This window comes from Convolutriloba macropyga, unplaced genomic scaffold, assembly GCF_964194025.1.
Source record: "Convolutriloba macropyga unplaced genomic scaffold, txConMacr16.3 SCAFFOLD_3596, whole genome shotgun sequence".
In the NCBI taxonomy this organism is placed as follows: Eukaryota; Metazoa; Xenacoelomorpha; order Acoela; family Convolutidae; genus Convolutriloba; species Convolutriloba macropyga.
In genome coordinates this window covers 1-26669 of record NW_027450418.1, presented here as the reverse complement: position 1 = coordinate 26669, position 26669 = coordinate 1, and the positions used below count along the sequence as shown (strand labels likewise).

At 34.9% G+C, this 26669-nt stretch overlaps 1 protein-coding gene across 1 annotated transcript; it reads left to right on the top strand.

Annotated features, from left to right (window-relative positions):
- Positions 1-2201: 2201 nt before the first annotated feature.
- Positions 2202-25658, top strand: LOC142355873 (uncharacterized; the record flags this gene model as incomplete). The annotated part of the gene is made up of 7 exons (XM_075407905.1): positions 2202-2378; positions 4632-4865; positions 5660-5903; positions 16897-17045; positions 18745-18916; positions 21781-21822; positions 25164-25658. Coding segments are annotated over 7 exons (1283 nt in total), but the record flags the coding sequence as incomplete, so codon positions are not given.
- Between the last annotated feature and the right edge of the window lie 1011 nt (positions 25659-26669).

Here is a 26669-nt window from a genome sequence, read left to right as displayed (position 1 = left end):
ATCCCTTTGACTGTTGACGCAGGAATGGGACACAGAAAGGACAACATTCACAAAGAACAGACTGCGGAAGTTTTAATTGCTGTCAAAAACAGATTAATACAGGGAATTCCATTAGAACGTTTGTTGTTTCTTCTTTTTTGTTGTGTTTTATTGAAATTTTTTCCTCCAATATTTTTTCTTTACTAAATCACTCTTTACATTGTTTCACTGATTTTTCTTTTTTGCTTCCCTTTGTCCTGTGCTGTCAATTGGTGTAAATTGAAAACCGGTAGATAATATTCGAAAGCAGTGTGAGCGGAAAACATCATGAGTGTAATCGTGTAAGTATAACTTAGCCATTGGAAACAAAGGAAAGACCGACTTCGTTGGAGGACAAGGGATCCGGTTGGCCAACGACTTTTTTTTGTGTGTCCAATACCCACATTTTGGTATCTTTGATCTGGCCACTACCCGTCATTTGTCTGTTTGGTTGAGCCAAAACCCACTTTTCGGTTGTTTGGTCTGTCCAACACTGACTTTCAAGGCCTAGAGGTCCCGTCAAAAAAGGAGCCGGTCCCCTACAATTTATATAATTGTGTGCTACAATGACTGTTTTTCAAAAAAATAGCCCATCATTGGTAACCAAAATCAACTTTTACATGATTTGCTGAAGTTCGCTTTTCTCTTTAAATCGACCGTTTTTTTACACTAAGTTCTTTAAATCTCATTTTCATTTACTGGTCAAAAAATTGAAAAAAAACGAATTGAAAATTATATTGGAGGCTTTCAAAACGGTCATGCACAAGGTCTGTTCCGTCTGGCCTTTTGTTTGGACAACAGTTTTGCCTACGGTCTGTTCTATCCGGTCAATGGCCTGAACAACTGTCTGGAGTGGGGTCTGATCAATCTTGTCAATTGTCTGGACAAACACTGTTAAGTCAGACCGAAGGTGGTCAAAGTCTGTTTGGTCTGACCTACGGTGGTCAAAGTCTGTTCAGTCTGGTCAATACCTATTTTTGGAGCCCCACTGTCCGCGACCCAAGTTGGTCTGGCCAAAACCTGTCTTGGGTCCCGGACCTCATCCTGGGAAATAACCGAAAGATTGATCTACGTAAATTAGTAATACTCCTCATATGACCTTTTCAATTTATTGAACTGTTTTGTTTGAAATTTGTAGATGTTTAACCTAATATGCGGAAAACACGTCGATTTAAGCGAAAATTCTGTAATGTTTTGGAAATGTAGTTTTTTGTATAGGACTCCTTTGCGGCCACTAGCTCTCATTTTGAAAAACGCTATATACATTTAGTTGGGTTACAGTAACCGTTAAGTTGGCTTTATTTAAAAACGAAATTGAAGTTTTTGAAATGTTATTTTGTCGATAATTGCTGTTTTCTACTTTTAATTGAAATTAGTTCCCACCTTTTATAATAATTAATTTCATGAAAACTAGTTCCCGCGTTGAGAAAGACCGACAAAAACGACGTATGAAGCGTCGGTTTTTGTCAGTTTTTGTCGATTTCATCGGTTTTGCTTGTAAGAAGCGTCTGTTTTTGACGGATTTTGTCGGTTTTGTCGGTTTTGCTTGTAAGAAGCGTCGGCTTTTGGCCGCTTTTTTCGGTTTTGCCGAAATCGTCAGTATTGTTGCAAGGAGCGTCGGATTCATCGGAATTGTCGGTTTCATCGGCTTTGCTTTTAAGAAAGTTGGTTTTCGAAGGGGTTTGTGGAAATCGGTCTCAATATAAAAACGTCCGACACTATATCAGCTAATTTATGTCAAAAGCCGACGCTGCCTACATTTAAAACCAGCGAAAATTGACGCTTCTTATGTTTTGAAACCGACGAAAACTGACGCTTCTTACGTTTTGAAACCGACGAAAACCGACGCTTCTTACGTTTAAATACCGACGAAAACCGATCAAAACGACGAAAAAAACGATAGGGCTTTGATCGGTTTTGGCGAAGTTAAAGCGACAAAAACGAACGATTTGTTATGTTTAAATCCAAAAAAAATCTCAACGCGGGTACAATAATTTACGCGATATTTCCATTTCGCGTAATTTCATTCGCCAGGTAAAAAAAGAGTGATCCACATTGTTTGCAAGAAGAATTCAATCGACACTGGTAGACGCTTGTAAGGATCGTATTCAAAACTCTTCTGGAAAAGGGCTTTTGCTACTCATTCATTCACTGTAACGATATTCCCCCTTTGATTGATTTAGGCCTGCATGGCGTAATCTTGGATATATATAGTTACTCGTCATCATGGGTGAAACTGTCTATTACTGCCGAAGACAAGGACTGGTCTCTGGATTACATTTTGTTCAGGAATGATGACGAAATTGCCAACTTCACTCATCCTAATTACTACGGATCTGAATCAATTTGGATGGATACAGGTATAAAAAAGCCAAAATTTAGCAAAAACTATACAACCAGTGAAACAAAATTTTCTACAAAATGTTATGACATATAAATTTGTGAGATTCGTAGCAAAATTGCATATTCATTTTACCAAAAAACTGATAAGCCGAAATTTTGAAGCAGACAATACTTTTAAGTAGGTCGCAAAAGGCATGCCGCATAAATTAAATGAATTTTTATGCAACCAGTTCGCCCGTGTGGAAAACCATATGAAATGGAAACAGGAATTTGGAACACAATTCTCTCTCTAATTTCATTACGTGGCCAGTTTACGAAAAATCGTTCATCAAAAACTTTTGCGTTTTGTGGAATCGAGTGACAACTCCCCAGTTTTTACTATTCATATACCCTTTTCAACGATGAAATATAGGTACACGAAACGTGGAATTAATTGATTTATACCGAGGAAAAGTCCTGAATTTTGTCGCCAGTATTTTTGGATAAAATTAACCCAATTGCACAATTCAGAAAGAGTGATTGTCCTAAAACTTTACTGCCCAAATTGTATGTGTAATTACTTCAGAAACAATTCACAGACCCAATTGTTAATGTGAATTAACAGAGATAAATTTAATCACAAAACAGCTAATTAAGCTCTTTATCCACAATTAGTTCCGAAAAGTAAAACTATGATATTAATCCTCAATCAGTTTTTCTTCAATTCAATTTAATTGACAATATCCTATTTATTTGGAAACAGTTAGTTGAGTTAGTTGTAGTGTGGAAACTAGTGACCTATGGCGTGCAAATTAGTGATAAAAGAGTGTTCCAAAATTTCAGACAAATTAGTGATAAAAGAGTGTTCCAAATAATCAAGCAAATTAGCTATAAAAGAGTGTTCCAAAATTTCGGGCTAGCCCCATGAACACGCTTTGTGAGTGCACATATATCCAATTTTGAAGCAAATTTGAATTAATTCAGCCTACAACAGGCTGAAAACACTAACCTTAAACTATGGGTTGTGAAAATGCCCGACAAAACTGTGTATGTTTACCCAGTTTCTGTGACATTGGCCACGTATTGTTGCCCAACAAGACTGTTAACGGTGAAAGAGACAAGTGCTAGAGCTTCTACAGTTCAATTTTTTCTTAATAAAGTTTACTACCTGAAAATGAAAAAGGTTTGACAGAAAAACGCAATTTTGATTACACCGTAGAAATGAAAAGCAATATAGTAATAAAAAATTCCCGTATTTATTTTTTCCACTTTCTTTTCAAAATTTGCCTCACCAACTAAATCATTTCATTGGCAGTGGAAATAAGTTATACGGTTTATTTTATTTCACAATTTCAAAACTAGTTGTGGCTACAAATTTTAAAGTTTGCAATTGCAGGAAATGCAAATTTGAAAAAAAAAAACCCAGAAGTTTTGATTAGTTGGAAGTGAAGCAATAAAAATTAGTCATGAGTGATGCTATAGTCTCTATGCACGTTTTATAATATAGAAACTGCTGATTTGTCTTCTGGCTACATTTCCTTTTTTGTCGTCATCTGGAGAAGTTTTTAGCCAAATTAACTTCTAATAGATGTCTTGCAAGATCTTATGAGACTCGTATTTATCTTGCAAAACAGTGCATTGTCTTATAAGTTTTTCCTCCAAGATAGTCATTTATCTTTCAAGGTTGTTCAGCATAACTTTTCATCTTACGAACATGTAAACGAACACGAACGAACATTGCAGCTGCACTTTGTTGACTGTGAAAACTGAAATAAAAAAACTTGAGTAAGAAGAAAAAAAGCTTAATCTGAAGTTAGATTAATTGGGTGTAAAAATAGATCTGGTATTATATCAATCAGTGAGAACTTCAAAGAAGTAAAACAGTAACGGTTTATGTTCAGCTAACTGGAATTAAACTTTTTTTAAAATAAACTCAATGTTTTTAAATTAATTTAAACTCATAAAATACATGCTATTTAATATCTTGAAACCTCTTCACAGAACAAAAAGTTTGCTTCATTAAGAACTAATGAGAGCAGAGATGGACCAGAACGAACAGTGAAAAACTTTTCACGACTACTATTTGTCTTGCCAGATCTTGCAAGATTCCCATTGTCTTGCGAAAGTTTCACTGAAATTGCTGAAGTTTTCACATGTTTGTCTCAAATCAACCTTTTTTAACGTTGGGTACCAATCAAACTCTCAGGCCATTTTTGTTTAATTGCTCGGGTCTTCTCAACCAAGGAGCTCTTAACAGCGAATTACAAAATGTATAAGAGATTTTCTTTTAGGAGTGAACCCCGCCACGGTTTATTGGTATAATATTGTCCAAACAGATCGTTTGAATCGTTTCACATCGCCATCTGAGACGGTATACGTGTGCACGGATCCACCGACTCCTGGAAGTGTGAATTACACAATTGATATGGACTCTATGGTGGCAGAGATTACTTGGATTATTCCTTCAGTGGTCTACAGTCTAAATATTTCCGTTGAAATTACAACCGATTCTGACAACACACATCGTAAGTATTCAGAATTCAAGTAATTATTAGATTGAAACTTATTCTTTATTTAATAAAAAAAACAAGCTTTAGAATACTTTTTGTATGTATTTGAGACCCTGGTTTGGCTATATTTCAATCTGACTTGGCTATAACTCCCTTAACGTCCAAACTTTTGTCCAGAGTTCGGCTCGTCGGCGGGACTGAAGGACATTGAGCATACCGAGTTGAGATTTCAATACGCCTTAGATATAAGAAATGGTCGTCAGTTCTTGTTTGTTTAACTCAGCAAGAACCATCAAAGCACTCGTGACTTTATTCGTTTAATAGATTCATGCCACTGAGATGACTTCTCGATGAAATAACAGATGGATATGACTCCGTTGCCTAACTAAACTATAACAGAAATAAAAGTTATGCAAAAAAGTTGCAATCAAATAAACAATCAAAATAATCATAATATAAATTACTCATCAACATCTCGAATTAATTCAGTGATCGAAAGTCTTCAACGAACTAGCGTTGGAAAATTTCAGCCTTTTTCATCTACTTGTTGAAAAATTTCTTTTCCACAAGGCATATGTGGCTGAATAAGATCTGGGTGAATAGTAATTTCTTTAGTGATCGAAGCATGTACATCAACGAGAAATGTTCACTAATTATATAACAGGTAAAATTTGAACAATTCCATCAGGTTAAAACTTGCTTTATTTCTCTTCTTTAAGAAGCATGGAAAATCTTTGCTGTCGGAATGATAATTGAGATGAATATAAGTTTTCTTACCATTTGGCTTTTAATGGCTTTTTTTGAGTCAGCTCTTCACACGGCAACGTCACCTCCTTTTACATGGCCTGAAACTCTGAGCCTGCGAGATCACTACCAGTTTTATGTCCGTTTCGTCATCCATTGTGGCTTATCGAACTACATATCCAAATATCAATATTCCTCCTGGGCGTCAATCAGTGTAAAAGCCAGTGTGCCAGAGTTGACAGTGACTCAGAGGGACAAGACTACGGCTGCCATTAATGTTAGCAAATACGAGGAGTTCTACAATTTAAGGTCAGATATTACAGACCCCAAGTCGAGGTCAAGACTTTATGAACAGACCCAAAAAATCAAGTAGAGACGGCATCGACTCAAATTATTTGTTAAACAGTCCTAAAGTTCCTCTAATGGGTTCACACACGGTCTTTTATTAGATGGACAAGAAAAATTCTCATAGTATATAAGAGGAGATTAAACATGCCGGAAATATCTCAGAAAAAGCGTTTCAACGCTTATTATCATTACATTTATATTTCATCCCACCTTTGAGTAATAATTGCAACTTAAGTGAATTCAGAATCCTCCTCGTTGGCAGTATGAGAGAAAATCTGAGCTGTTTGGGATTAAATTAATTGAAAAAGGTGTTGCTTATTCAGATCTGCTGATCTCAAATTTTTGAATTGAACAATGTCAACGAAATCAAGAATCAAATGAAAAGGAATGTGATTAATGGATTGTGAATTCTTCAGTGAACCATATAATGACCTAACTATGATTCTAAGAAATATCCCTCTAGCAAATTCCGATTTTTATATTACTTGTTCCGACCCCTCTTGAGGGGGGGGGGGAGGAACTATATACTCAACTGGGGTTTTTTTGTTCAGTCAATTTTGGCCGATCGATATATTCATCGTAGAGAGTTGAGACTGGTATCATTAGAAAGCTTGTCCATCGTAGAATATGGAAATAAAAAGATTTTTTTTTGTTTTTCGTTTTTGACAGGGAGATATCGAGGTTTAAAGTTTTGAGAAAATAGGGTGAATTCCGTTGATTTCATTCACCTTTTTTCGGAATTTTTGACTAAAATTTCGCCAATTTTGATAAAATTTAATAAAATTTTTCATGAAAATGTTGTTGATTTCACGGTTAAAGACAAAATACATTGTTGGTTTTTTTCATTGAATTTTTTTCTCACAAATTCCGGCTAAAAATTTCACAAAATTGAGACTTTTTCATCAAAAACAGCATGAAATAAGTTTCTTTAGTCCACTCTGATTAAATTTGCAGGAAGCGCACACCCAAACACCACTAACACAATCTTCGTAGACTGAAACGGGGCTAATTCCACTTCAAGTTCCGTTGAGAGTGCTCTGTAAATAAAACTTTGCCCTTTTTTGCTAACTTTTTTTGTTGATTATCAAAAACGCAGCATTTACTTTTGATTATTTAACAAACAAAATATCTATATCAGTGGCATTCCAAAAATTAAGTATCCCTAATGCTAATCAACATTAGCAGGACTATTTCTGTACCAATCTTGGACCGTTACAATCCAAAAACATTTCGGATTGTCATCAGTCGATTTTTTTAAAAAAAATTCGATCTTTTTTGTTTTAATTAAATAACAGTTCATTTCAAATCAAAGCTCGCAAGTGATAGGTCCTATTGGCTTCCTAATTAGCTCAAAAATAATTTATCTAGTTGACTGCTTGAATGCTTATGGTCGTTTTGACATTTAAAGTACTTGATTTTTAAATAAAAAATGGCTTATTGAACTTTGCCTCCATTTTTCTCTTACTTTGGTCAACTTGTAGCTTAGTGTCAGCAATCAAAGAATGCTCCTTCTTTCTGCTGAATTCAAATTTAGTCTTTATTACGGTTTTACGCATTAAAATATGGTGTTCTGGCTTTGATACTAATAGATTTCACAAATTTTTTTAAAATTTTTAGGTATTTGCCTATTTTTCATGTTTTCTAATTTTGTCAAATTATCACGTTATTGTCAGTTCATAAATCACATTTTCGCGTTAAAAAAACCCAAATTGATAAAATTTTAAAACCTTTCAGATATAGATTGTGGTTCTTTACCGCTTCGACAATACTTTCTCGAAGAATTTAATTGAATTTTTTTATTTTGTCTTTAAGTTTTGTTTTTACTTTGTTTTTTTTGGTCATATTAAATTTCCTGTACAATTACCCGGTTTGATTGGCTTCTCCTGGAAGAGTAGACAAGCCGATATTCTGATATTAGGAGATACATAATGGCTTTCATGACTTTGAAAACAATTGTTTTCCAAAATTAAAAAAAAAAACATTTCAACTTCCTAATTTTGTTCCGTTTATTGTCTGTTTGTTACCAGGTCTCTTTAATTAAAGGTTAAAGATGACATTATTTTGTCAAGAGAAGGTGTCAAAAGGGATTGGTGTCACAAAATCTAATGTTTTTAACGAATTCGTTACGAATTTACTGTCTTCGACACGGGTTTTTCACAAAAAATGTAATTTAATTTTTGGTTTTTGTCATATTTGACATACTTTTTGTAGACGTAAGACATGTTATGGATAATTGCAGGTCTAGAGGGCTTCTTTTGGTAGAATTAACAAACCTATTCAGTTTTTTGATTTGTAATTAATGGCTTTCATGTCTTTGGAAATAAATTTTTTTGATGAAAACAAGTTGCTTTTTTTTCTTTTTGATCTAATTTTTACCTAGTTTCATTAACGAGAGGTCACACAATACATTTCAAGGGAAGGTGTCAAAAGGGATTTGTGTTGTGTCACAAAATCTAATGTTTTAAGAGAATTCGTTATGACTTTACTGGCTTCAACACGGGTTTTTCACCAAAAAAGTAAATCAATATTTGATTTTTGTCATATTTGACGTTCTTTTTATAGACGTAAGACAAATTCTGGATAATTTTAGGTCTCAAGGGCTTCGTTTGGAAGAATGGACGAACCTATTCAACTTTTTCATTTTGTAATTAATGGCTTTCAAGTCTTTGGAAATATATTTTTTTCGAAAAAAAAGTCTTGCATAATTTTGCATTTTTTTCTTTTTTGTCCAAGTGCTGCTTATTTTAATTAATGAGCGGCCACACAATACATTATCGGAGTTCGACTAAGGTTAAGTCGAACATATATGTGTTTAGTTTGTTTAGTTTGTTGCCTATTTGTTGTTCTTTTTGTAACTGCATAAAAAATTGAATACTAAGAGTTCGTAATTCCCTTCTATAGAAACATTGGTAAATGTAAACCTGTGGGATATTTTAGTTGATTCCTAATGGTTTTCATTGCTTTGAAATTAATTGTTTTTTTTAAAAAAAAAAAATCAGCGACCTAATTAGCTAACTTTAAAGTTTCTGTTCTTTTTTGTCTAATTGTTCCAAGCTTTATTATGAGCTGGTGAATAACCATTTTTTTGGCCAGTTAAAAGTTATTTTGTTTATTTTATTTTTAAAACGGACATGAATTTTTTGATGTAATTAATGTTTGTTGTTGTTGTTTAATTTTGTCGTTCGTCTTCGCTCGCTTTTTTAATATCGGCATATCTCATCAAACTAATGCATCATTTTTACTCCACTTTGCTTTGGAGGCCATCTTTTCGTTCATACATTCGTTATTTGAAAAATACTTGATTTTTTTTGTTTTTCTATCTGTTCCCCATTTGGTAGAAAATTATGCCAAAATTGTAGATGAGCGGGGTGGGAACATTATGTGCGATCGCACATTACCGAGCCGCCTTGTTTCTTTTCTTCTAATAGAACCTGTACTGGGATGTTTTAAACTTTGTGGGCAAAGTAAATTAACTGACAAAACGGGTGGGCTGAGATTGAAAGCCCGGGGTGCTTTCAACAGATGCTTTCAACTGCATCCTGGAACGTTGTAGGCACCCTCTTAGAGTAAACGCCTAGAAAAAAACAAGGAGGCTTGGTTTTGCGCATTTGCACATAATGTACGGGCCCCGCTTGTCCAGTTTCTTGGCCAACCAAGCAGAGATAGGAAAAAGTCGTAATTATAAAGGATAGATAATGGTTTCTAAATTAAAATTTGATGCATTCTCAAAATAGGACAGACATGTATTAGTTTCAATATTTCTTGCACCAGAAGGAAACAAAAATGAATTGAGCAAAACACTTCACATTTAGTTGAGAAAAAATCCATCATATAATATCAATTTCTTGAACACGAAATAGTTTCATGAAGTAAACACCTAATTTTGTCAAAAACAAAAATCTCAGCTCACTCAAAAAACAAACTTGTTTTTACATATCTTGCTCGAACTCTATTTGGTTTCTTTATTTTCTGCATTCCCAGATAAAATTTATTATCTCCAGCAATTTATCAATTGATTGACCAAAATAATACAGCTTGTGGCAAAATTGACGTCATGAACCCAAAATCAGAAACAGTGCTCGAGTTCAGCTCCAAAAACGAAGATAATAAACAATTTTGGCCTTTGATGGAAAGCAAAATATTTTCGGAAGTTTAATGATGCTAAGTTAACCCGTACAAATGAAAATTTATTGAACCAATGCAAATAAATTTTCAGAGAAACAACTGAAAAAAAGTCAAGGGAAAAGGACTAAAGTGACATTTCAGAAGGAATTCGTTGCATCAAAGTTAAAAAAAAAACAAGTTACTTCTTGTTAAAAATCTTAACCGCAGTTTGAAAACAAAATCTTTCTCATAGTATTCAGCAAATGTGTTTTTGAGAGAAATGTCTCTTAATTGCACTAAATGACAAAGTGACAAAAACGACAACAAGCAAAACAAATAACAACAAATTAAAGCAAGATTTAAAAAAACATAAGAATTTTCGAAAGAAAGTGGTTTCTTAGTAGTTTTAGATAAACATAAATTCACTAAATCCCTTTGACTGCCTTAGAATACTCATGAGACCTGATATTATTGGAAATATGAGACAAGACAACAAAAACAGACAAACACGTAGAAAAATTAAATGCCAATTGTGTTTTTTTAAAATAAGATTAGTATAAAATGAAAGACTCAAAAGCAATTCAATTAGTTTTAGCAGATAGCAGCAGTGAACTGTCATTAATGAGCAAAATCTGTTGGCAGAAAAAAACGATGAAAGACGTAAAATAGTCAAAAGTCAATAAAAATTGTTGCTGATAAGCAATTTTTCAGTATACAGCATAACCTACTGACATCAAACATATAAAACTTTCCTTGACAGCGTTCTACATAGCCCAATATTGGCTTTTATTAATGAGGTTAAATCATACTCATGAGACCACAACAGATGGACGCAAAAGGCAAACATCAGACTAAAAAAACCCAAGCTTACGAAAATAAAATTGTGCCAAACCTATAAATCATTGACTAAAATTATATGAAAAAGAAAACAAGTGTGCTCTCATTCATCAATGTCAGCAAGTAGACTCAAAAAATCACAAAAATTTACAAGACCCTACTATGAAATTATAAATAAACTTGCAGGAAATCAACAGAATTAACATCAAAGGTATCAATCAAATTACTCGACGTGAAAAATTTTACCATCAAATTTCTAAACCTCATTCAAACACAAAATGTTCTCTCCGCTTTAAGAACAAATTTCGAGGAATTGTTGCTTTGCAAACGCTCATTACTTTTCGTTCTTTCCTATCTTTGTGTTACCGAAATCACTGCTTTAGCTTGAATAGTCATTGAGAGTTAAAAAGTAAAAAAGAAGTAAATGTCTTAAATAAATGACGGCTCCTCAATATCATCTAAATCCCTTCGATTATGAAACCACAAATACTAATAGCGGTCTTGCTATATGTTCACAAGGTCAGAAGCAGCATAAAAAAATTTCGATGATTTCAAATTATACTTTTTAAAAAAAATCAAAAATTTGGCAATGATTATGCTAAAAATTAAAAAAAAATTATGGTACAAAAGAGATTGTTGACTTAAGCTTCAAAAAACCCATATTTTTGAAATTTCGACAATAAATCTGGATTTTTTTAAAACCACTCATGACTTGCTACCACAGCAATACAGCGATCGACCAAAATTTGCCGACAATAAACTCATTTGAACATATAACGCCCCAATAAGTGGGAAAAAATCAGTAAAATTTACTTCTATTAAGAAAAGAGATATTTGAGTTAGAATAAATATCGCCAAAATTTTTCTTAGAGATCATATCTTTGATATATATATATATATATATATATATATATATATATATATATATATATATATATATATTTATATTAGAAAAATTAAAATGGCCAATGCAACAAAAAACCTTAAAAAGGCTCCCTGGGAAAAGAAAAGGGAATTATGAAAACAAAATCAAAAATTAAATTTATATGAGCAACAACAAAGCAACCGTTGATCACTGCCACTGAGTGGCACAGATTTTTCCAGTGCAACCAAGCACAAATCCCGGGTAAAAATTTTGTCAAGATTTGCGTTGAAAGGTCTTGAAAAAGTTTTTTCACAACTATTCCGCAAAACCCCCGCATCTTGTGTGGAAGCGGTGAACCTTGAAAGTTTTGCATTTCTTAGCTGTTAATTCTTCTAATAATAGCAGATTTAGCGGCAATTTTTTTCTTGCATTTGTCACTGCATTTTTACTGCATCTTCACTGCTGACTTTCACGGGTTCAAACACCGCACCTCTTTTTCTTTAAGGGTTTCAGTATTTTTTTACTGCGCCAGCTGTTACGTACTTCCTGGATAATTATTTATAATCTAAATCAGGTTAACTAATAATTTTTGGTTTGATTTTTTTGCACGGTTTAAGATCTTTAGCGTTGAAATTTTCGTTTACACTAAGTGGTGAAAACACTCGTTGTGAAAGTGGTGAAAAAAATGTTTCATGGCTATCAACCTCTTTATTGTGAAATTTTCACAGCTAAAAACTGCAAATATTTCAAAAAATCACACCAAAAAGTTTGCGGGGTATTTTATTGATGAACTGACGTAAGACGTAGAATAGGTAGCGGTAATTTTTTTTCCGATTTAACTACATTCAGCGCTTAAAACCGCATTTCTTACAACTCTCGACTACTCACTGCATTCATTTCAATTCTTGCATTTTTTGCGCTGTATAGAACCTCCCGACCCAGGAACCCATAACTGCGCTAACTCAAAATAACCTATTAAACGGATGTATTAAAAAGATATACAAAAGCAGATTAAAATATATTGCGCCTTTTGTCTCCGAAACAAAATTGTTCCGTTATGGAACACATTTACTTGTTCTTATTGAATGGAGCAATTTGGAAAACATTGGTTATATTCAGTAGATATAGAATTTCACAATTTCTGGTATTAATAGTACTTAGTACTTGATAGTAATTATTTTGTGCTCTTGTTAATTGAAAGTTTTTGGGCTGATTCTTTTGGTAGGTAAAGAAAATAATTGTGCAGAATGTTGAAGAGCAACAATAATTTGTTTCAGTAAGAATTACCCGTACCTAGGTCGCAGTGAATTTCAGCGCTGTACCATTGACTTTCAATTGTAACCAGTACTGTACCAGACAAATAGCAGTGTAAATAAATTTGCCAGTCTGCCCAGAGTCGATTAAGAAAAATCCCAGTCTGTTTTTTTTCTTCGCAGCATCATTTACATTATTGGTTAACACTGCACAGAATGTCTCAGTTCAGACTGTACAGACGAAGAACTAACAGACTGTACATAGCAAATTTTGAAAATTTCGAATGACTGATATCATGCATGAAATTTTCAACGTGGCGATACCCGGAGCTGCATTCTAGCCTAACTTGTACATACTACACCACAATTAACTGACACATCGACTTCCACCGACTTCCGCCGACCTCCGCCGACTTCTGACATCCGCCGACTTCCACCGACCTCCGCCGACTTCCACCGACTTCCGACCTCCGCCGACTTCCACCGACCTCCGCCTACTTCCACCGACTTCCGACCTCCGCCGACTTCCACCGACCTCCGCTGACTTCCACCGACCTCCGCCGACTTCCACCAACCTCCGCCGACTTCCGACCTCCGCCGACTGTTATATTTATTTCGTTTTTGCAAATTAGAATAACTCGATAATGAATAACAAAAGACTGTGTTCAAATCAGTGTTCGTTTAAACAAACTGATCTTTTTCTCAGATATTTTCATTGATTTAATTCCACAGGCAAACTGTACCAAAATTTGGCGCTGAATACGTTCAATAATAGCGCTAATCAACTGAGCGTGTTTCATTTTTTAACAAATCAGCTCTATACTAAAAGCACGGGTTGAAAAAAGTTTTAGAATTCTCTTTTTAAGGAGCATTGACTTAATAAATCAAAAAAAGTTTTAAAAGGCTTGTAAAAATACAAATTGTTCATAAATGAAAGTTCTATGACTAAACTTTTTTCATAAATGGAAGTTCTATGACTACTACTTTTCCATTAATGGAAGTTCTATGGTTAATACATCTCCACAAGAGACAGGATGTATTCAAAGATTCTTACTTTTACGCGACACCTCATGAGCTTCTTAAACTACAAGGGAAAACAATGTGTATAGCAAAAACGTGGTTTTTCTTCCAGGACATGATATAGCTGAAATATAGTAAAAAATCCTTCATCAGCCAGTGAAATTTGAGCATATTGAATATATCAGGGACTGCAATCGAATTTTCAGATAAAAAACGTGTTCTTTAGTTTTTTTTCCAAATTTTTATTCTTCTATGAAGTTCCCTGACTACAGTTTTTTTTAATAATCTTCTGACCCTTAAAAATTAATAATTCAATTTTTCAAATTAGTTTTTTGAAAGATAGCTTTTCTTTCTTTTTCGTTAAGCTTTCGAATCTTTCAAGAAAATTGAGTTTCATAGAACTCCCTTTGATAAAGGCTCTGCGACTACAACTTCATAGACTGCAATTTCATTGACGCAATAATATGAGGAAGTAATTCAATAACTTTTTGAATTATGACGGCAACCTGGGAGGGCAACATACCCTCAACTTGTATCAACTGATGGCTTGTATATATAATGTTTTCAGTTTGGAGTTTTCTTGTTATAAGCTGGCTTCAAAACGTCTTCAAAACTCTTCTAAACGGCTTGAAAAACGAGTTCAGATGTGGTTAATTTTGAGTTATTTGAATTTTTAAACCCAGAAGAATTCCTAAATCAGAAAACAAATATATTTTGTAAGAAGTGTCAAGTTTATATAATCAGATTAAAAATATAATAAACTGTCTTGTGCAGTCAAATGTAGACTCTATGCATAAGTTACTGACTCATCGCTGATACTAAGACTGGCTCAAATATACGATAGAGGGAGCACTATTGGGCCAATGACCCCGTTCTCATGATTTGAAGTCCTCACATATTGAAGAATAGGCAATGGAAAGATGGAGATCTTGCAAAGGGAAGATTTGCTCATTATAACTAACATAAGATAGCCATTGAAATCCAACAACCCGGGTCGAGGTTTGGCGGTGAAATTTTGTAAGAAATGCGGTGAAATGCGGTAAAAAAAAACATAATTTTCACCGCGTATTTCTTACATCTTTTTGCGGTGAATGCGGTGAATCGCGGTGAATTATTAATTTTCACCGCTTTCTCAGTATCCTTACAAAAAAGATTCTTCCCCACACGGGTTCGAACCTGTGACCTCCTGCATGCCGTCAACTGCTTAGTCCACTGGGACAACTGTCACTTCCATCTGCGCAATTTCTTGTGAGTTTAAATCAGATTGAGTAAACTTTAGAAATCATATGCGGTGAATTTTTGTAAGAAATGCGGTGAAATGGAAATGTGGTGAGTTATTTTTTTTCACCGCATTCACCGCTTTCACCGCATTTCTTACATTAATTTGCCACAAAAGCCGATGCGATAAATTTTCGTAAAAAATGCGGTGAATTTTTGTAAGAAATGCGGTGAAGTGCGGTGAAATATTTATTTTCACCGCATTCACCGCAATCACTGCAATTCTTTCAAAATTTCACCGCATTCACCGCATTTCTTACAAAAATTTACCCAAAAACCTCGACCCGAGAAGGGAATTTGAATAACAAGGTATCGGTTTTACTCTTCTCAAGCCTGCAGGTCCCAGGTTGAGGTGCCATCCGGAAGTGACCTCTGATCAGACCAAGTCCAACTCACACGGTGTGTTCCCAGACCAAAATTACAGGGTCTGGGATTTGTTTCCAGTGCACAATAGTATGATCAGAGGTCACTTCGGTCTGGGGATGGTATGATCAGAGGTCACTTCGGTCTGGGGATGGTATGATCAGAGGTCACTTCGGTCTGGGGATGGTATGATCAGAGGTCACTTCGGTCTGGGGATGGTTTGATCAGAGGTCACTTCGGTCTGGGGATGGTATGATCAGAGGTCACTTCGGTTTGGGGATGGTATGATCAGAGGTCACTTTGGTCTGGGGATGGTATGATCAGAGGTCACTTCGGTCTGGGGATGGTATGATCAGAGGTCACTTCGGTTTGGGGATGGTATGATCAGAGGTCACTTTGGTCTGGGGATGCTATGATAAGAAGTCACTTCAGGATGGGAATGTTCTGATCAGAGGCGGATTCAAGCGCACATTAGTCTGATCAGAGACCATTTCGGGCGGATTTTTTTTTTTGATTTTTTGTTTTTTTTTACAGAGAGATGTCGGCTCTGTCAAGAGGCAACAAAACGCAGCATTCTGATCACAGACAGAGTTAGAGTCTGATGTCTTTGATCAGAACCAAAGGATTCCAACTGATTGAACATGTCAGTCCCCTTACAATGAAACTTTGTTTAACTGTAGAATACGATGTTTTATATGGAAAACTGTCTAAATTTATCCATTGAGTTGGAAATATGCACTAATGTATACTAAATAATTTTTTACTCAGCAGTTGGCTTACCTTTTCTTTAGCAGTAATACTTTTAGAATGGTCTTTTTTAGATGAATATAATAATGCAAACATCATTTTGTATGAAATGAATATATTATAACAAAATTCGTGCGGTGAGGTGATTTAGAGCGCACAATAGTCTGATCAGGAGTAACTTTTGAGCGCACAATAGACTGATCAGAAGTGATTTTGAGCGCACAATCGTCTGGACAATGGTCTGGGTTTGAACTGGAGCATGGTCGCACAATCGTCTTGACAATGGTCTGTTTATGTTCTGATCAGAGGTCCTTTCCATCTGGGAAGGTCTGATCAGAGACAGTTTCGAGCGCACTTAGAGCGCACACGGTGTTTCGAGCGCACATTAGTCTGACCAGAGGTAACTTTCGTCTGGCACGGTCTGATCAGGGGTCACTTCCGGATGGCACCTCAACCTGGGGTACATAAGGGTTTTCTCAATTCTTAGGTTATTCATGGACGGCGTTGAATACGTACCTGCTCCCAGCTTGTATCCACACAACATAACTGGACTCAATCCAGGAAAAACGTATACATTCCATGTACAGGCCGAGCAGTTTGGAGAAGCTATTCAATCCCCAGTCGTGACCATAAAAGGTATCAATTACTCAGCTGACAATATTCACCTTTTTCGCCAGAGAAAACTTTCCACTTGTAGTAGTGCAAATCAAGGGTTGTTGACCGTAGGCTCGGGATTTACAATCGAAAACTTTCTTATCCTAAAACTTATCGGATATGCTTCCAGTTGTTCTTAACACAATTTATTTTTTCGTTTCTTTTCGTGATTTATAAAATTGGTTAATTCCACAAATGGCCTAACACGAGTCGAGGTTTGGTCACAAAATAATGTAAGATTAGCGCTGAATAGTGGTGAAAAAAAATTTCATCGCAAAGCGCCCGCATCCTTTAGCGTTGAATGGGGAGAACTTTTGTAAGATTTGCGGTTTTTAGCGGTGAATTTTTTTTCACCGCATTCACCGGATTTCTTACAAAAAAGAAACTGCTGTACATGGGTTCGAACCTACATGTCAACAACTCCTTTTTCCCTTGCGCCATCTGTCAATTACTTCACTGATATTTCCTGTGAATTTAAGATAAGCGTTGAAATTAGCGGTGAATAATTGTAAGATTTGCAATTTTAGCGGTGAAATATTTTTATCACCGCATAGTGGAAGCGCTGAAATGTTTTTCATTGCATCCTGGTAGCGCTTAAGATTTTTTTTCACTGCATTGTGCTGGTAGCGGTGAAAAATTTTCTTTCACTGCTTAAGCGATTTTAAGCGGTAATTTTTTTTCACCGCATAAGTGGTGAAAGAACATTTTTCACCGCTCAAAAGTTTTTTCACTGCATTCATCGCATTAACCGCAAATCACACTTTTTATTCAAATTCACCGCAAATCTTACATCTTTTAGCGATTTTTAGAGGGGACACCTCGATCCGGTAAAGTAATGAAAGAACAGCAGATTTTGAAATGGAACTGTTTCCCGGGTCAAGTTGTCACCACCATTCAACGCAAAATTATGTAAGATATGCGGTGAATGCGGTGAAATTATAGAAATCAGGCGGTGAATGCGGTGAAAAAAACTTCATCGCCTGTTAGCAATAAAACTAAATAGTTTCAACGCTGAACTTTGCGGTGAAATTACATAAATTCACCTCTTATCTTAGTGGTATAAAATTACATAAATTCACCGCTGAAAAAAATGTTAAAATTGTGTGAAATCAGCAGTGAATTCTGTGAAATTTTATAAATTCACCGCTTATCTTAGTGGTATAAAATTACATAAATTCACCGCTGAAAAAAAGTGTTAAGATTGTGTGAGAGCAGCAGTGAATACGGTGAACTTGCGTAATTTCACCGCTAAACTTAGGGACGAAATAACATTAATAGATCTTTTTGAAACTTTTTTAAGCGGTGAGTTTATGCAATTTCACCACTAGAGTAATCGGTGAACTTAAAAAAATCACCACATTTCACCGCTTATCTTTGTAATTTCACGGCTAAGCTTACAAAATTTCAAAGCAAATGTTCTACAGAAAGTAGAGTGAATTTTATTCAAATTTCAAAAGCTTACTCTAGCGGTGAAATTACATGATTTCACCGCATTTTAACGCAAAATTATGTCTGGAAATTGCGGCGAAAGAAAAAACAACTTTTCGCCGCTTATCTTACATTTTTTCCCCATTTGTCATCAACCCATTTTTCTTCGAAAAAAAAAGATTTTTAAGAAAAGAATGCTTTTACACTCAGTAAAAAAATGTACAAGTTGTCTATGAAACAGATTTTTTTTCAGGAACAGGAGGGGTTGATTTGTCAATTTCTGAAGCATCGACGAATGCGAAAATTGGGGCTGTGATTGGATCAGTAGGAGCAGGAGTTGTTCTGGTGTTCTTAATTGTTCTATCAGTGATTGCTGTTCTATGGTCTAGGCACATCTGTACCTTTCAATTCAGTTTAGTTTCAAAGTATTTAAGTCAAATTCATCTCCTCAATACGGTATAAGAGCAGATCAAGATATTCTCGATACATATAAGAAAAGTCGTGATCTGGCGGTTTGAGAAAGCTTCCCGGGTCGAGGAAAAATCTAAAAGATAAGCGGTGAAAAGTTGTTTTTTACCGCAAATGTCGTACATAATTTTGCGGTGAAATGAGGTGAAATTATGTAGTTTCACCGCTAAAGTAAGCAGTGAAGCTACAAAAAGCACGTCACTTCACAGGCCTTACAAGGGTTCGAACCTCTCACCTCCTGCATATCCCGCACTTCTTCCACTGCGCCATCTCTCGCTTACTTCTAGTATTTTTGCTTTGAACATAAATCAAATTCACTCTACCTGCTGTAAAATATGCCCGGTGAACTTTTGTAAGATTTGTGATTTTTAGCGGTGAAATTGCATATTTTAACGTTGAAATGTGGTGATTTTTTTTAAGTTCAACGCTTACTCTAGTGGTGAAATTAGATAAATTCACCGCTTAGAAAATAGTGGCGAAAAGATGCACGATCAAGAGGTAATTTTTTTGGGGGGGGTGGCTTAAATCAAACAATTCCTCCCTTACTCCCCATTAGTTCCACCGCATTAACTGCTGATCTCACAAAATTTTAACACTTTTTCTAAACGGTGAATTTATGTAAGTTCACCACTAAGTTAAGCGCTGAATTCATGTAAGTTCACCGCTGAAATAAGCGGTGAAATTATGTAATTTCACCGCTACTAGGCGAGAAAGTTTTTTTTCACCGCATTCACCGCCTGATTTATGTAATTTCACCGTATTCACGAGCTTATCTTACATATTTTTGCGTTGGTGGTGAAACCTCAAACCGGGTTTATTATAGACACTAAATGGTTATTTAAATGAATAGAGATCTTTATCGAATTTTTGAAATATATGGCCTTTTCAAGGAATAATGTTTATCTTGCGAGATAAAATTCGCTTCGCAAGATATTCCGAGGTCACTTTTTCTGTGAAAAAATGCAATTCAAATGAAAAATTGAGCAGGTTTTGAACATGATCCCGTCCGACGTTTTTCATAATGTGTTAAACTTTGAATGAAAAGGGGTTATGTAAAAAACTGAGTAAACTGAAATCTCGAAGAGCAGTCAGAAATCTGTAAAACATAAAATTAAGCTAGACAGAAATTGAAGCCTGATTTCCTAGTTTCGTGAGTAAATGGAAGAAAACAATTAGAAATAAGGCCCACAAAATTTACCGTTCAATGTTTTTTCCGCCAGGAAACTTTAACATCAAATAAATTCTAATTAGGAGGCTTAAAGCATGTGGGAGACCAAACAGATCCCACAGTAATTATGAATCGCTAGCTAAAATTGAATTGTCAGAAGGTTATTTTGTGGAATTGTTGTCAATTAACAGTCCCTCCTGCCTATCCAAATTAAAGAGATCTTCCCCACCTGTCAATCTTCCCAAAATGCTCCCTACTCCCATCACTACACCCCTACCAATTGCACCTCCTACTTACCGCCCTCCACTTCCCACCTAACCCCCTCCGCTCCCCACCCCAACCTACTATCCACTCGCACCTAGCTGCCTATCCCTCAAACCTAATCCACCTCAACTACCTACCCGTTAACTTCCATTTACCTATAGGTAGGTGGAAGGCCGTGGGTATACCCACGGCCTGTCAACAAACCCCGGACCTAGAAACTTTTGTTCACAATTTAAAACAAGTCGCTCAAAAATTTAGTTATTCAGTACATTGGAGATCGTAAAAATCAGCTTTCTCCGCCAGTATTCCAACACTGATTAACCATGGCAGTAATCTTCGGGCGGCAACCACAACTGATGAGCAGAACGAATTTTCGCAAAAATCCTCAAGTTGCAAGAAAGCTCCCAGATATAATGTCGTGCGAAAAGTCGTGATTGACATTATTCTAAAAGGTCTGTATAGAATAATCTGCAGCTGAATGACTAGGCGTCACACATTCAACTGACAAAAATTTGACCACGGTTTAAAAAAATGCAAAATTTGTGCGAAAATTTTTTGCCGCAATCATCACAAGAAAAAATCCTTATTTATTTAAAATCTTTCTATTTTTTTTTGCTGCACAGATGACATGAGACAAAAATTGAGACAAAAGAAAGACCCCAAATTATACACGCATTGTAATGTAACTCAGAATTGCTCTGTAAACTATGTTTTGCTTGAGCTATAACCCAATTCGAGGCGTTTTCAAATCTGAACCTACTTTATTTTTTCATTCGGATTTTCTTGCTAGCGAAATCATGTACCATAGGGTTCAAATAATTGCGGAATTCTATAACTTCAAGAGCAAAAAATGACAGGATCGTTTTGTAGAGAACCATTCAGGCTCTCTTTACATTAATTGAGAAATTCAAGTTTTTTTTCTCAGACTTTTATCACATAAATTTTTAGCTTGACAGAATGTTTCTAGAAAAAATGAATTGAAATAAAAATCTTTTAAGTTTTATAATTCATGCACGATTCTGGTATAGATGGATTTCTATGATCACTAGACTTATTGTAGAATTTAATTTAATAGATCAAGAACGCGGAAATTCCTATTCTCAATTTGATCAACCCAAGTTGAGGTGCCAGACAGAAGTAACCTCTGATCAAACCCAAGTCCAGCGCACACGGTTGTGTTTCCAGACCAAAATTACAGGGTCTGGATTTGATTTGAGCGCACTTCAGACTGATCAGTGGACACTTTGATCTGGGATGGTCTGATCAGATGTTACTTTTGTCTGGCACGGTCTGATCAGAGGATATTTCCTGCTGGCACCTCAACCTGGGAATGACTTGTGTTACCAATTAGTTTTCCTTCCAAATAGTTTGTCGATCACACTTGTTTAGGAGAGCCAAAAAGAACGAATCTCGGCCACATTCTTCATGCTCGTAAGTAACTGAGTTCATTCAACTCAGATTGGTTAAGATCCTTTTTCTGATCATGGCACTTTATAGACATTTCATTGTAAAATTCATAGAAAACTTTAAATTTTTTCTGAACATTATAGACTCCAATTCTGCGAACTCTATAAACATTATGAATTTTTCGGCTGTGATTGGACTGAACATTATGAAAATTAATTATCTACCAAAACTTGGCGAAAAACTCAAGGAATGCTTATCTCCAACCCCAGAGTGATATGACTCCCCCACCCACAGCATTTCAATACCGAAACATTGTATTGTTGTATTCCAATTGCACATAATCGCCGAACTCCGATCTGTATGTTTTTGTCGGAGCTAAAATCAGACAATCAAAAAAAAAAATTCATTACAATCTGAGTAAAAAAACAAACAAAATTTAAGGTAGAAGTAAGCCCCCCTTCAGATTACGGGCTTACTGCTTACTGGTGGGACTTACTACTGGAAGATTATCGAACTCTTCTAGAAGTGTTCAACCATCAGCATGCTTTTCAAGCTCAACCAAAATTTTTGAGTTCAATTCGAAAACTTTACTTTTTTATGAAAATTCTATGAACAATATGAAAAACTCAAAACATCGTGTACATTATACTTTCAGAAAAAAAACGCTTTCTTGATTTATACCGCACATACTTGGCTAACAAAAGAGCTAACGGGTCCCGGTCATTCCTTAATTCTACTCGTTGAACCTGCTGTGACTTTCAACGTATTGTTACCTTAAGGGTCTTCTTAAGCCTTCTTTTGAACGCGGAGACTCCGTAATGTGCGTTTGTTCATAATATTTTGAAGCCGATCATCCCGGTCTTAATTTTGAACCCGGTCTTATTTCCTACTAAATGAGGATTAGTAAAGAAAACTATCAAAAATACACAGTGTTAGAAATTAATTGGCTAATGAGCAAAAAAATTGTTAGAAAGGATAATCACTAATTGACTTAAACAATGATGCACTGTATGGATGATGATTATTGACATCAATAAAACTATCATAGAAAGCAATTATCATAGAAAAAAAACAGCAAAAGAACAAAAGCACTAAAAAGTTCAATTTCAATATCCATTTTTCACAAACGAAGTCAAAATAGCATCAGACAAAAACCCTAATAAAACAGATCAACTGTACTTGAGTTCAAAGGAGATGAAATCTATCCTTAACAAGATTCGGCAATGTCAAGAAAGAAGAATAAAAGGAGCAAAGTCATAACAACCATCAGCTTTCATCTAAAAGTAATTGATTCTCATATAAATCCATCAGGAAATTCAGACCGGCCATTAGTGAGACAATGATTCAAAAAACGCTACGTTGGGGCACCAATGAACCTTGCCATTGATGAGACTAGGAGGTGAGATAAAAAATGAATTCATTTTACAAAAAAAAGCTATTTCCACCAAAAATCAGTTTTTTGTACCAATACTTTATAACAAAGTCAAAATGTCATCAGATATTACCAAACAAAAGATAAAACAGCAAAGAAAAAATAACCTGTGCTTCCGCAGAACACATATGAGACCAGTTGTTAATGAGACCAGGTAACTTGTCAACATAAATAATAAAAGGAAAAAATTGAAAACAAAAGTATGTATAAGTCAGTGAAACCATTAGCTATTATTTGAAAGTATTATATAGGTTCTCCAATCACTCCATGGGAAGCCGTTTAGAACTTTATTTGTCGAGAATGTGTCATACAACTACAGAGGAAGCGCGAAACTCATCCATAATCTTAATTCAGTTAAACTTTGCAAGAAATCTTTGTCGAAGCCGTCAATCGATGAGGTGTTCAATAAAATCATTTTATATGTTCAACTGCGTTCGCCCTCAAAACAAATTGGAACAATCAAAAATGTTACAATGAGACAATAGAAAAACAAAATAAAATATGGTCGCGTATCAAGAAATTCGAAGATAATGAAACAAAACTCGAAATATCAGAGCCAGAGAACCAAAAATCAAACAAAACAGACTGCTTGAAAAAACAATTTTTTCACTAAGAAGAAGGTGTGGCTTAAGTTTACTAAGACTATGCTACAATTTGACAGAAATGAGTTTAAAATGAAGAAAAAAGAAAACTCTAAAAATTCACTGATTTGTCTGGAAGTTTTATTCAAACTTGAATAAAGCAAAAAGTTTTCAACTAATATAGAATAGATAGCTTAACTTATAACTTCATAGGATGCCAATAGTACCTTACATTAGTGGAGGATAAATTTTGAGACTGCAAAACTAAAAACAAATACAGGCAGAACTCATAGTTCTACAAAGCAACTTTACGGAAACACATTTTTGAAAACTTAAGAAGCATAAGCTATCAATTGAAAAACTTAGGACTGATCTGTTGGGTCAATTTTAAACAGATTAAGACAACTGTTTCACAAACAAAACAAAAAATAGTCATAAGGAAAGACCAGTACTAAAAATTTAAAAAGTTGTTCTTGAAACCACTTAAAGTTAAGTCGAAAAAACTATCAGCTGCAACCTGAAAATTACAAACAAAATTTTTGCTTATATAACAATACCTATAATATATATAAATGAAAAAATACAATCGCAACAGTCTCCAGAAGAAGCCACTGACACCTGTCATTATCCAGAATATAAGATACAATAGAAGAGGAACAAATAAGACAAAAATGAGGCAAAATTCAAATAGTTCTAATAGAAAGAGGTTTTGAAGCCGTTAAAACCAAACTCTGTTCATCAAGAACTTTCTATAGTTCTGATTGTTCATCAGAAAAAGCAAATGAAACGTGCTAGTTTCTTGATAGTTTTACAGGAAAATAAAAAACAACCACGAAAATATTATTAAAAGTTAAACATTTTAGGAAAATAGGAAAACCTGATACGGAAGCCATAAATTCATTAACTAAAAATTCATCCTAAAAATTCTACAAATTAACCTTTCATCATCTAGATATAAAAAGCGACCAGTGAAATCAGGAAGACGTTATGCGAGAAGTAATAGTTCAATGATATTCTCTTTGAAAAAGTTATTCTAAAATATAAGAGCCACTAGGTATGAACTGAAATCTTTATATAGGTTCATTTTTGCCATTTATGGTAGCCATTTGGATCTTTTGTTAATGATACTCAGTCACGAGACTGCAAAAAGAACAACTGCATGCAAAACACAGAAAATCAATTCAAAATTACGAAAACAGTTTAAATTTTGGAAGCCACAAAAAAGTATGAAAATTGCTCTGAAAACATAATATGTGAACCGTAGCCTCATTTTCTATTAACTTCAAGCTGTTGATAATTGGCATTTCATAGGAAACTATTCTGGTCTGTTATTAACATCGAAATAATTTCAGCCCCACCGATACATTTGGAGGTTCTGCGAACAAGTTTGGTGGGAACAATTACGATCAGCACAACAAAAGCACTAATAATGATACATTAGATACATGTTCGACTGAGAGTGATAAAGTAGGGCGTCCAAGTTATTCGGAACCATCTGCCGGCAGTCACCCACAGTCGAGAAGCGGCACAATTCTTCTCTCTGGCTACGTAAGAGACTCATCCGGAGGATTGGTGAGCAAATCGGTTCTCTTGAATGAATCAGGAGTTGATCCCTAGAAAGATGAAAAACCATCAAACAAACTAGTTGTAACGTGATTAGTTTTTATTATTGGTAACGATTGTAACTACGCCAAATGTTTTCAAAGCTCAAAGTAAAATTATTCTACTCATATTAACCATTAATACATCAAACTTACAAAACTGCCTAAATAACCTTCATAATGCCACAATTTATTTTATAAATGCTTATAATTTGTTGCAGATTTGTAATCAATTTGAAAAATTTTATTGAAAACTTTCTTCTGTTGATATTTCAATACATTTGTTTAGCAAAATGAGAACTGATAATGAATCATTGGTTGAAACAAGCATATGTGCTCACAGGCAAGTACTTTGCTTGGAAGACTATTGAGAATTCTAATTTAAGAGCAAAAACTCCAGTTTATTTGAAGTTTTCTTAATGAACATTGACCAATTTTTGGTACAATTTTAAAAAAACTGCGCAAATTTTCTCAAATCTGAAACCTTTAAATTGATACCAACAGTTGTTTCATGGTACAATCTGGCAATTTGTAAATCAAACAAAGCATCCTTTGAAGAAATTTTTTAAAAAACAACAAGGTTTGGTTGATTGCGTTCTGAAAAGAACGCATATAAAAAGAGTTTTAATCATCTAACTCATTTGTCAAATGTTCGTGACCTTTTATCATTTCTTCTCGTTTTTCTTCACAAATTGTTAGTTTTTCGCATATTAGCAAAACTTGACCAGATCAGCGACACTGTGAATAACATTGTCCAAACTGTCGTTCCTTCGTCGCAGTTTTTGTCACCCCTTTATGAGCAATATAGCGGCAATAGCAATGCGACAAATTCTGCACGGATTTTTATCAATGCTTTGCATAAGTGATTTAGTTTATAGCCTGAGCTCAATCAATTGAGTATTAGACATGATAGCGCCTTTGCTAATTCTCTCCTTAGGCTTATGGTACCACTTTAGTTTATGTATAACCATTGTAAAATTAAAAATTACTCTATTAATATGTTTTAAAGATTAGTATCAACATGAACTATTGTGATTAGTATTTTATTACTTAGTTCTTACTCTAATCTTTCTTAGTGATTTTCTGTTTTGAAAAGTAAAGTTCTCACCTGAACAAAAAGACACAGAGTTCAAAGTGGTTTCTTTTTTGTTTTTAGAGTCAAATTTATTGAGAGACGTAGCAAGAGAGCTCGAAGCATCTCTCCCGTTTTCAGAAGAACATGGAAGCACTTTAGGGAAGTCTGGTGGTAATGAGATT